Source organism: Schistocerca piceifrons, chromosome 1, assembly GCF_021461385.2.
Source record: "Schistocerca piceifrons isolate TAMUIC-IGC-003096 chromosome 1, iqSchPice1.1, whole genome shotgun sequence".
Classification (NCBI taxonomy): Eukaryota; Metazoa; Arthropoda; class Insecta; order Orthoptera; family Acrididae; genus Schistocerca; species Schistocerca piceifrons.
Genome location: NC_060138.1, coordinates 291197387 through 291210041, shown reverse-complemented (window position 1 = coordinate 291210041; position 12655 = coordinate 291197387). Strand labels below are relative to the sequence as shown.

The following is a 12655-nucleotide window of genomic DNA, read 5'->3' as shown; positions in this document are numbered from 1 at the left end:
GTAGAAATCCTTGGGTAACAGAAGAGATAATTTAATTGATGAAAGGAGAAAATACAAAAATGCAGTAAGTGAGGCTGGCAAAAAGGAATACAAACGTCTCAAAAATGAGATCGACAGAAAGTGCAAAATGGCTAAGCAGGGATGGCTAGAGGACAAATGTAAGGATGTAGAGGCTTATCTCACGAGGGGTAAGATAGATACTGCTAACAGGAAAATTAAAGAGTCCTTTGGAGAAAAGAGAACCACTTGCATGAATATCAAGAGCTCAGATAGAAACCCAGTTCTAAGCAAAGAGGGAAAATCAGAAAGGTGGAAGGAGTATATAGAGGGTCTATACAAGGGCGATGTTCTTGAGGGCAATACAATGGAAATGGAAGAGGTTGTAGATGAAGATGAAATGGGAGATACGGTACTGCGTGAAGAGTTTGACAGAGCGCTGAAAGACCTGAGTCGAAACAAGGCCCCGGGAATAGACAACATTCCATTAGAACTACTGACGGCCTTGGGAGAGCCAGTCCTGACAAAACTCTACCATCTGGTGAGCAAGATGTATGAGACGCGAAATACCCTCAGACTTCAAGAAGAATATAATAATTCCAATCCCTAAGAAAGCAGGTGTTGGCAGATGTGAAAATTACCGAACTATCAGTTCAATAAGTCACAGCTGCAAAATACTAACGCGAATTCTTTACAGACGAATGGAAAAACTGGTAGAAGCCGACCTCGGAGAAGATCAGTTTGGATTCCGTAGAAATGTTGGAACACGTGAGGCAATACTGACCCCACGACTTATCTTAGAAGAAAGATTAAGGGAAGGTGAACCTATGTTTCTAGCATTTGTAGACTTAGAGAAAGCTTTTGACAATGTTGACTGGAATACTCTCTTTCAAATTCTGAAGGTGGCAGGGGTAAAATACAGGGAGCGAAAGGCTATTTACAATTTGTATAGAAAGCAGATGGCAGTTATAAGAGTCGAGGGACATGAAAGGGAAGTAGTGGTTGGGTAGGGAGTGAGTCAGGGTTGTAGCCTCTCCCCGATGCTATTCAATCTGTATATTGAGCAAGCAATATAGGAAACAAAAGAAAAGTTCGGAGTAGGCATTAAAATCCATGGAGAAGAAATAAAAACTTTAAGGTTCGCCGATGACATTGTAATTCTGTCAGAGGCGGTCAAAGGACTTGGAAGAGCAGTTGAATGGAATGGACAGTGTCTTGAAAGGAGGATATAAGATGAACATCAATAAAATCATAACGAGGATTATGGAATGTAGTCGAATTAAGTGGGGTGATGATGAGGGAATTAGATTAGGAAATGAGACACTTAAAGTAGTGAAGGAGTTTTGCTATTTGGGGAGCAAAATAACTGATGACGGTCGAAGTAGAGAGGATATAAAATGTAGACTGGCAATGGCAAGGAAAGCATTTCTGAAGAAGAGAAATTTGTTAACATCGAGTATTGATTTAAGTGTCAGGAAGTAGTTTCTGAAAGTGTTTGTATGGAGTGTAGCCATGTATGGAAGTGAAACATGGACGATAAATAGTTTAGACAAGAACAGAATAGAAGCTTTCGAAATGTGCTGCTACAGAAGAATGCTGAAGATTAGATGGGAAGATCACATAACTAATTAGTAGGTACTGAAAAGGATTGGGGAGAAGAGGAGTTTGTGGCACAACTTGAGTAGAAGAAGGGATCGGTTGGTAGCATATGTTCTGAGGCATCAAGGGATCACCAATTTAGTACTGGAGGGCAGCGTGGAGCGTAAAAATCGTAGAGGAAGACCAAGAGATGAATACACTAAGCAGATTCAGAAGGATGTAGCATCAAACCAGTCTCAGGACTGAAGACCACAACAACAACAACACCAAGCACGTCGTGTAAACTGGCTGCCATTTTTAAGCGTATCGCACCTTCTTCTGGGTAATCAGTTGAAAACGGCTTATTAAGCCAAAACTACGAATAGTTTTGTATGTAAGAAGAGGTCTTAGTAATTGAAAAATTTCCCCCTTATTCTTACAATTCACATTCCATGTTATGTTGTTTCATATTATAAATTTATTTGTTGATTCCATTTGGTATGTTATTGGGAAACAATATAGCCTCTGTTTGTCATTTTCTTTGGCACCTAACTGAGAATTTTGCTTTAATGGCGCATACCGTTCCACGTTGCCATGCTACGTTACACATCTTATATACAAATGCAGGTCGCTCTACAATTAATAACTTTTTTGATATCTATGTTTAAACTACTAGAAAGTAAGGAATCCATCATTCAAGACTTTTTTAAATTTTCTAACTCTGATATGAACAAATAGAGATCTCATTAGTCATGATTTATGTTGTGCTTCATTCTGTAGGTTTGCTGAAACATTGTCGTGTCTACCTTTCAGTATTATTCTGTAGGAACAGCAAGAATGCCACTTTAAAGTTGCACGTCGCTCTAAGCTGTATCAGTGTTACGAAATATTCTTTTTACTGGGTCATAACATTCTCCATATTGTCCTCAGTTTTCGTCAGATGTTGGAACGGAACGAAAACAAATACGACCTAACGTCCAAACTTCGCGGAAGTTCCCCATACTTCGCACAACTAGCTCTCCTGAAAGGTAGGAGATCAGCTACCAGCGGAAATAAAGCTGTGAGGGAGAAGAGGCGTGGGGCCGTGAATCATGCTTGGATAGCTAAGTTGGTACAGCACTTGCCCCCGAAACACTAAGGTCACAGGTTCGAGTCCCACCGCACAATAGTACGAGAAATGTTGCCAAGGAATCTGGAATCAACCAAACGAGTGTCATTCGCATCCTGCATCCACAGAATTTCCATCCCTAACATCTGTCACTACATCAGGCACTCGAAGACTGTGATTTCGAATCTCGTACCGAATTTTGTAGGTTTTCACTTCATCAACTGAAAGACGACCCTACGTCTTTCCAGCGTGTGCTCTTTATCGATGAAGCAACGTTTACTAACCACGCTAATGTAAATTTGCATAACCTGCACTACTGGGCAGCCGAGAATCCACAAAGGCTTTTTCAGGTGCAACATTAACGGTCGTGCGGCGAAAACATGTGGTGCGGCCTCATTGGAAATTACATTTTAGGACCTTACTTGAACTCAGGCCTTCTAAATTGACTTCGTACGCACACTTTCTGACGAGCACCCTGCCAGTTCTTCTAGAAGAGGCGCCACTGGATGTTCGAGAGTGTATGTGGCTGCAACACGATGAATGTGCAGCTCACTCATCCCGTGTTGCAACGCAAATACTGAATGAGAACTTTCCTGGACGTTTGATAGCACGAAATTCTATTGTCAAATGGCCTGACACACCGCCCCATTTGACTCCTCTTGATTTCTTTTTTGGGGACCACTCAAAGATATTGTCTATGACGAAGACCCAACTCGAAGCGCCTGTGTTTGCTCTACCATATCATCCACTGTAATTGCATCTGTTTATCATTATTTCTAAAGAAGACTGTAAATGTGTCTTTCAGTCCATGGTCAACAGTTTGAACACATGGTTAAATTAAGGATAAAGTTTTTTTTAATTTTTTTTTTTACGACAAAACTTATGTTATGTGATTTGCCTGGTTATGAAATCATTTTTTGTTAATTGTTTATTTCATTTGCGTGTGTACGAAGTTGCACTGCAATGTCAACAAAGAAGCACAGAGCCACGTACAGGAAAATATATAGATCTTCCTTCTGAAATTTAGATATTTAGTTGCTTTTTTGCAGCGTATAAGATCCCTTATTTTTGACGAATAACCGGTTGGTTTATCTGTTTAAGCCCACGTAAACCTGGGAGAATACACAAATGTTAATAGTTTTCCGAAGCCCTTCGTGATACCCTAGGTTCTAGCGTATGCCGTATTTCCATACACAACACTCGTAAATGAATCTGCATCCAGGTAGTAGAAATAGAGTTTTATTCTCGTAGGGCAGGTCTACCTTACCGGCCGGCCGGTGTGACCGATCGTTTATAGGCACTTCAGTCTGGAGCCGCGTGACCGCTACAGTCGCAGGTTCGAATCCTGCCTCGGGCATGGATGTGTGTGACGTCCTTAGGTTAGTAATGTTTACGTAGTTCTACGTTCTAGGGGACTGATGACCTCAGATGTTAATTCCCATAGTGCTCAGAGCCATTTGAATCATTTTGAGCCTACCTTACGGCATACTACTACGCAGCGTGGTCCGAGACACCTACTTGGCAATATTTGCACAGCAAATGCAGTTTCCGGCCACCGAGCTGTCACATTCTACAATCCAGAATGAGGTTTTCACTCTGCAGCGGAGTGTGCGCTGATATGAAACTTCCTGGCAGATTGAAACTGTGTGCCAGGAAGTTTCACATTCTACAATGTTCTCGAATTTTTGTACGACAGGTTTCAACGTCAACATTAACAGACGCTGTATCATTGTTCTTGTCTTTTCAAGAGCTATCGAATGCAGTTATAAAAAGTATACCGTTCCGTTTTTTAAATGAAAGTAGTTACTTCAATATCTGCAAGGACGGACCACGACGTTGGGATCACAGATTTAGAGTTCATGTGGTGATCACGTCGGTCGGCATGGTAGCTGGGTGTGCTCCGTCACATGAGTGACTGCTCTCTGCAAATAAAACAAGAGTGAAGGGATAAACTTCAACAGGTGTCATGTGTAGTCCGCCACGACCAAATCCAACGAACAATAACGAACAAAATGAAAACGAAGTGCTTTAGTGTTCGAGCTACGTAAGACGAACGCGTGTGAGGCGGCAGTTCGACTCCCGATCAAACTTAATTATTAATCTACGTTTTTTTTATTACTGACCATATTAATTAATTTACATGACATTTTTGAGGTAATATAATTAAAAACAAGTGTATTTGCGTGAAGTTTAAGTGAATTTCGTGATATTTGACTTCTTTTTTTAAATTAAATATAATTAGTATAAAAAACACGTATCTAGCGGTCGATTAGTAAACGAAGAAACGCATCCTCATTTATACGATGACATCTTTACCGATGACGCAGGTTTCCCAACTTGCACAGTTAGTCATACACCAAAATGTACTCTGATTTGCCAACCATGCAGCGTTTATTTCTATCGACAAGTAAAAAAAATTGTCGAAAACCTTCAGAACTGTTCATTTCTGATTGACGACGAACGAGATATGGCTTCTCGTGAATATGCTATTAAAATCCATTCCATCGTACATCACAACTGTCTGCACTTACATCTGACAAAATCTTGGATTACTCATGGTTTGCATCCAAGCTATCAGAAGAAAAAGAAATTTTTCAAAATGCCAATGAGGTGTGCTTTCCTTTAGAAACTCTGGACAATACCTGTAAATGTGGGAAAACTGCATTATTCTATGCGGTAGTTGCGGTTTCAATTGATGTTTTCCTTGTCTGTATGATAAATACCATCCCGCAACGTGTGATGTCGAGAGCACATCCGACGAGTAAATTGTACATCATTACCCTTATGGTCTGACTCATTATGACTTACTGTATTATTTTCATTGTTATTCACGTATGGACTCAATGGGACCACACGAGGTACCATCAATCAATGTCATTTGTGATTATTGGCCTTCCTTTGTGTCCAAATTTGTTTCATACTTTGAGAATGATATCTCTTTCTGTCATCAGCCCGCGGTGTTCCAGTTCGTTTTCTGATTTCCCTCTCACCAGCTTTCCAGTCAAATATCTTTGGCGTGAATGTTATTCTATCTATAACATCTGCCTGAGTTATGTCGGCTACTTTAAGATCCTCCTTAATCGCAGTGATCCATTTAAGTGGCTCAGTTTTGGCATGGCTTCTGTTTTTGTACAATTCCACTATTTGCTTTTTCAACCTAGTGGGCGTCATTCCTTTTATGTGCCCATAAAATTTATATCTTTGTTTTCTCATGTCACCATGTATGTCTGTGTTTTCTTCTATTTCCATATTACATCTAATGCTATAAGTTCCTCCATCAGTAATTTTGGGGCCTAATATTTTCCTAGTAATCTTTCTTTCTTTCTTCTGAATTTCTTGAATATCCCTCTTTCTATTTACAATTAACTTTTCAGTTCCATAAAGATCTTCAGGTTTGATTACAGTGCTGCAATGCCTATGTTTACTGAATTTAGAAAGTGTTTTTTATTATAAATATTTTGTGTCAATCTGAATGCAGTTTCCAGTTATTGACAACGAACTCCTTTTGCATCTTTTTCCAGGGCGTTTTCTTGTACGATTTCCCCCAAAGTATTTAAACTGAGAAACCCTTTTTATTTTTCCATATTTCGTGCTCAAAAATTTTGGTACTTCTTTGTTGCATGTCATATATTTCATTTTTCAAATGATATTTGTAGTCCTATTTTTTCCACTACTTCTTTAAAAATTTCTATTTGTTTTGAGCTGTGATAATACCCTAGTTAAAATTGCCAGATAGACTGCAAAGGCGAGACAATCTACTCTAATATTAGTTCCACCTGACTTGATTGATTGATCAATATTTTGAATAGAATTTTGCTCTCACCATTCTGCAATTACTTTTTCCAAAACACAGTTAAACAGTATTGTGGAGAGCACAAGACTTTATATCAAATGGTTCAGAAATTTCACCTGTGAATTTAACTTTAGAGCCAGTGCCTCTGAAAGTTTCCTTAATCACTGTTCGAGTTTTTTTTATCGAGCCCTTCTTCCTTTAAAATTTAGAAAAGAGATTCATGATCAACTGAGTCGTAGGCGTTTCTAAAATCCACAAATGTACAAGCAATATTGTTACTAGAAATTCTTTGGTGCCTAACGATTAGTTTTAAATAAAGAATTTGTTCCGGACAGGATCTGTTTTGTCTAAAGCCTGCTTGGTATTCACCAACTTTAGGTTCTAACTGTTCCTGGGCTCGATAAAGTAGACATAGCGAGAGAATTTTTTATGTGACTGGGAGAAGAGAGATTCCCCCGTAATTATTAACATCGGTTCTATCCTCTTTTTTATGCAATGGATGAATTATGGCAGTTTTCCAGTCCTCAGGTATTTTTTCAGTTCCCAACTATGTCATATTAGTTGAGTTATCTCTTTCATAGTGTTAGGGCCAGCTTATTTTAGTAGTTATGCAATTATACCGTCTTCTCCGGATGCTTTAAAATTTTTAAGTCCCTTAATTTCTTTAGTTATTTCGATTCCATCAGGTTCTTTAGAGTTACGGCTGGTGTTATTAGTTTGCTGTGGTTGAAATTTATTCGCTGGTTCTTGACATTTTAACGGTTTTTCAAAATAATTAGCAAATACCTTACAATTTTCCTGGTTGTAGAGCCCAGTTGCCATTTGCATTATTGAAGCAAACCCTTTGAGATTGGTAAACTCTTACTTTTGTTTTGAATGTTTTATAAAAGTTTCTTGTATTGTTCTTTTGGAAGTCTTTTTCGATTTCTAAAATTTGGGCACTATGTATTTTCAGTTTTGTTACTATTAGAACTTTTAAATGCCTCATGCCTAGACTTAACTGCTGTTTCACAATCCGTGTTCCACCAAGGATGCTTTTGTTTCTTTCGAAGCGGAATTAAATTTTGTGCTGTTTTGATTAACGTTTCTTTTAGGGTTTGGCAATTGTTGGATTGTTTTTTGTCTAGTTCGCTTGTTAGAGTTGGGGTTATTTTAGCAGTGTCAAATTTTGGGATAAAATTTTTTGTTTTGAAGAGTTTTTGAGGTTGAAGTTTTACTTTTATTCGTGTTAGATAATGGCCAGAATCAGTATTAGGCCTTTTCCTAACTTGGACGTTTAAAATTTCGTTGTAGATAGAGTATAAAATCGCTACATGATCGATTTGAAATTCCCTGATAAACGTATTGGGTGCCACCAAGTTTTTTGTTAAGAAGGGTTCTTTTTAAAATGCATTGACATGATTTTAAGGTTAAAATTTTTGCGCGCTTCAACAAGTCTTTGGCCATTTTGGTTTGTCCATTTTCGCACAGGAAATCTACCCACCGTTTTCTTACATTTTTTTCTCTTTACCTAACTGAGTATTAAAATCACCCATTAAAATTTCAACATGGTTTGAGAGAATTTTCGAGATGATGCCTTCTAACGTATCCCAAGCTTCATTAACTTCTTGAGGTTTTTTGCCGTTATTCTCATTGACTGGCATATGAGCATTAATTAAAGTGTTTGCTCTATTTGCGCATTTAAGAGAAATTGTCGTTAGTCTATTATTAAAAGGTTTTACCTTCGTTATTGAATTTAAAATATTTTTATAGACTGCAAAAGAAACTCGCAGATGTGGTGTATTATTTCAGTTTTGCTTTTAAAAAGACGATAATTTGCCGAAATCCATGGTGTTATTCTCCGTCACTCATGTTTCTTGAAGTGCCAAAATCTGAATCATCTGATCTTTTAATGTATCTCCCAAGATATGAAGTTTATTTGGTTGCAAAAGTGTATGTTAAGTGCTGCACAAAAAAAGTATTTGTTTTGATTTTAAGTTAGCCAGAGGATTCCGACTTCCTCTATTGAATAACATTGCATTTTAACCTGGCCGCCGGCCGGAGTGGCTGAGCGGTTCTAGGAGCTACAGTCTTGAACCGCGCGACCGCTACGGTTAGTTAGGTTTAAGTAGTTCTAAGTTCTAGGGGCCTGATGACCTCAGAAGTTAAGCCCCATAGCGCTCAGAGCCATTTAACCTGGCCGCCCCAGAATCCGAAAGAGCGGTTGCGCCAGTGGATTGACCACCTGGGGTAATATTGTGATTATCAAAATTCTCCGTGATGATTGTACCCGGAATCAGGTGGAGCTGAGCAGACTCATCGAATGAACTCAGATTGTTACGACCGGAAGGTTTATTTCCAGAATATGAATAAGAGCCCCACCACTGGTGAACAGACGCTGACCTCTTTGCCGCTTGCTATAAGAGAGACCCAAAGTGGATTTGGTTTTATTTTGCCTTGCTCCGGGAAAGCTTATTCTGTATTTGCAGCTGTCCACCATATCTGATGGAAGATTCACTATGCGCCACCTGTGACCTGTCCAGTACCCCAGGCAAGGTCGGCTTCTTAGACTTTTAGTTGCAGAGTCTTGAAGCCTGTACTGCTGATTGTGAATAATATCAGTCGCATCATTATATTTCGAGTTCCGACTTGTGTTTTCCTAGCCTGCCCCTGTCAAATGGTTCAAATGGCTCTGAGCACTATGGGACTCAACTTCTGAGGTCATTAGCCCCCTAGAACTTAGAACTAGTTAAACCTAACTAACCTAAGGACATCACACACATCCATGCCCGAGGCAGGATTCGAACCTGCGACCGCAGCGGTCTCGCGGTTCCAGACTGCAGCGCCCACGTTGAAAATTAAAAATAGTAAATAGTCAAACGACATATGAAGTTCACTACAACTTCATGAAAATGCACGTGGTTTTTTTTTTTTTTTTTGTTATATTACCTCCTCAAATGGCATATAAATTAAATAATGTGACTAGTGGTAAAAGAAATATAAATTTAAAAAAAACGTGTTAGTGAGGTTCGAACCTCGCCTGGTCCACATGTCTTCTTATCATTAGGTGTAATAATACTGTAAAGCAAAGAGGTTTTAGATGGTTCAGAGTGAATACACTTTTGCTGTTTTTAATAAACTGTAAACAATATCATGTTACCTTGCTTGCCACTATATATATATATATATATATATATATATATATATATATATATATATATATATATATATATATATAGGGTGAGTCACCTAACATTACCGCTGGATATATTTCGTAAACCACATCAAATACTGACGAATCGATTCCACAGACCGAACGTGAGGAGAGGGGCTAGTGTAATTGGTTAATACAAACCATTAAAAAAAGCACGGAAGTATGTTTTTCAACACAAACCTACGTTTTTTAAATGGAACCACGTTAGTTTTGTTAGCACATCTGAACATATAAACAAATACGTAATCAGTGCCATTTGTTGCATTGTAAAATGTTAATTACATCCGGAGATATTGTAACCTAAAGTTGACGCTTGAAACCTCCGACGTTCAGTTGCGTGTTGTAACAAACACGGGCCACGGTCGGCGAGCAGCATCTGCAGGGACATGTTTACGATGAGGACCGTGTTTACCAGTGTGGCTGTAGTGCACTGTTGTGGTTTGGTCTAGCTGTCGCAGTGTCCGCATGTAGCGCTTGCTGCTATTGTTATTCTGCATTCGTCTCCGCACGCAGACCAACTGTAGTACACCGTGTTACCAGACGTCTGTCATGGTGTAGTGTTGTAGGAACTGTGACCATGGTGTATTCGAACTCTGAAAAGGCGGAGATGATACCCGTCTATGGTGAGTGTCGACGAAATGCAGATGAAGCCTGCAGGGTGTATGCAGAACGGTACCCGGACAGAGAGCATCCAACGTGCCGCACATTGCAAAACATCTACCGCCAACTGTTTGCAACAGGTACGGTCGTAGCACGCAAACGGGTCCGTAACAGGCCCGTCACAGGAGAAGCGGGTGCAGTTGGTGTGTTAGCTGCTGTTGCCATGAACCCACACGTGAGTACACGGGACATTGCGAGAGCCGGTGGACTGAGTCAAAGTAGTGTCATGCGCATACTGCATCGTCACCGTTTTCACCCGTTTCATGTGTCGCTACATCGCCGGCCGGGGTGACCGAGCGGTTCTAGGCGCTACAGTCTGGAACTGCGTGACCGCTACGGTCGCAGGTTCGAATCCTGCCTCGGGCATGGATGTGTGTGATGTCCTTAGGTTAGTTAGGTTTAAGTAGTTCTACGTTCTAGGGGCTGATGACCTCAGAAGTTAAGTCCCATAGTGCTCAGACCCATTTTTTTGTCGCTACATCAGCAATTACATGGTGATGACTTTAATCATCGAGTGCAATTCTGTCAATGGACATTAACAGAGAATGCGTTGCAGCTCTACCTGTTTACCGATGAAGCGGGTTTCACAAACCACGGGGCAGTGAATCTACGGAACATGCATTACTGGTCCGTGGACAATCCTCGCTGGCTCAGACAGGTAGAGCGACAGCGACCGTGGACTGTAAATGTATGGTGCGGAATCATTGGCGACCACCTCATTGGTCCTCACTTCATTGCAGGGGCCCAAACAGCTGCAACATTCATCGCGTTTCTACAGAATGATCTGCCAACGTTGCTCGAAAATGTCCCACTGGAAACGCGTCGACGTATGAGATATCAGCATGATGGTGCACCTGCACATTCCGCAATTAGCACTAGGCTGACCCTTGACAGGATGTTCGACGGGCGTTTCGTAGGACGTGGAGGACGCATAAATTGGCCAGCCCATTCTCCTGGTCTTACACCTCTGGACTTCTTTCTGTGGGGTACGTTAAAGGAGAATGTGTACCGTGATGTGCCTACAACCCCAGAGGATATGGGACAACGTATTGTGGCAGCCTGCGGCGACATTACACCAGATATACTGCGGCGTGTACGACATTCATTACGCCAGAGATTGCAACTGTGTGCAGCAAATGATGGCCACCACATTGAACATCTATTGGCATGACATGTCGGGACACACTCTATTCCACTCCGTAATTGAAAACGGAAACCACGTGTGTACGTGTACCTCACCCCTCATGGTAATGTACATGTGCATCAGTGAAAAAGACCAATAAAAAGGTGTTAGCATGTGGACGCAATGTGTTGTTCCAGTCTCTTCTGTACCTAAGGACCATCACCGTTCCCTTTGGATCCCTACGTAATTCGGTGCTCTCCGATACACATGATCGAACAGCGGAGGAGTGGTACTCAAGCGTCAACTTTAGGTTACAATATCTCCGGATGCAATTAACATTTTACTATGCAACAAACGGCACTGATTACGTTTTTGTTTATATGTTCAGATGTGCTAACAAAACTAACGGGGTTGCATTTAAAAAAACGTAGGTTTGTGTTAAAAAACATACTTCCGTGCATTTTTTATGGTTTGTATTAACCAATTACACTAGCCCCTCTCCTCACGTTCGGTCTGTGGAATCGATTCGTCAGTATTTGATGTGGTTTACGAAATATATCCAGCGATAATGTTAGGTGACTCACCCTATATATATATATATATATATATATATATATATATATATATATATATATATATATATATATAGTGTGGCAAGCAAGGTAACATGATATTGTTTACAGTTTATTAAAAACAGCAAAAGTATATTCACTCTGAACCATCTAAAACCTCTTTGCTTTACAGTATTATTATATCTAAGGATGACCTTTCTACTTCTGATAGTTTAAGATATACATTCAGATTTTATCAAGATGCAGAAACATTACATGGAACCATGTATGTTTTCCACAAAAGAAAGTTCATCAGTTTTTCCACGGAATGTGAAGGGCATTTCGTCTCTTGCTTACCAAAGCTCCACTTGTACTTCAACTCCGAGTATGTCGATGGCATAACTGGAAAAGAAAAGTATTTGTATACAGCAATAATAATAATAACAATAATAAAGAAAAGTTTTCATAATAGAACGTGCGAAATATTAAGTAATTGTTTGTCTAGAGCCAAACATGCCTTGTTCTGATGAAAGACGTAATCTTATGAACATTAGTAAATCAATAATTATGACAAAGAAGCTATAGTATATTGTAAAACTACTACTTTAGGTGAATACAAGAGCACACATCAAGTAGCTTCACGACAATTATA

At 39.8% G+C, this 12655-nt stretch overlaps 1 protein-coding gene across 1 annotated transcript in view; it reads right to left on the bottom strand.

Moving 5' to 3' along the window:
* LOC124798739 overlaps nucleotides 1–12655 on the bottom strand; it is an 84731-nt gene that overhangs the window by 26581 nt on the left and 45495 nt on the right. The window contains exon 4 of the mRNA XM_047262270.1: nucleotides 12361–12405. Coding sequence (XP_047118226.1) covers nucleotides 12361–12405 — 45 coding nt within the window. The remainder of the gene's footprint in view (nucleotides 1–12360; nucleotides 12406–12655) is intronic.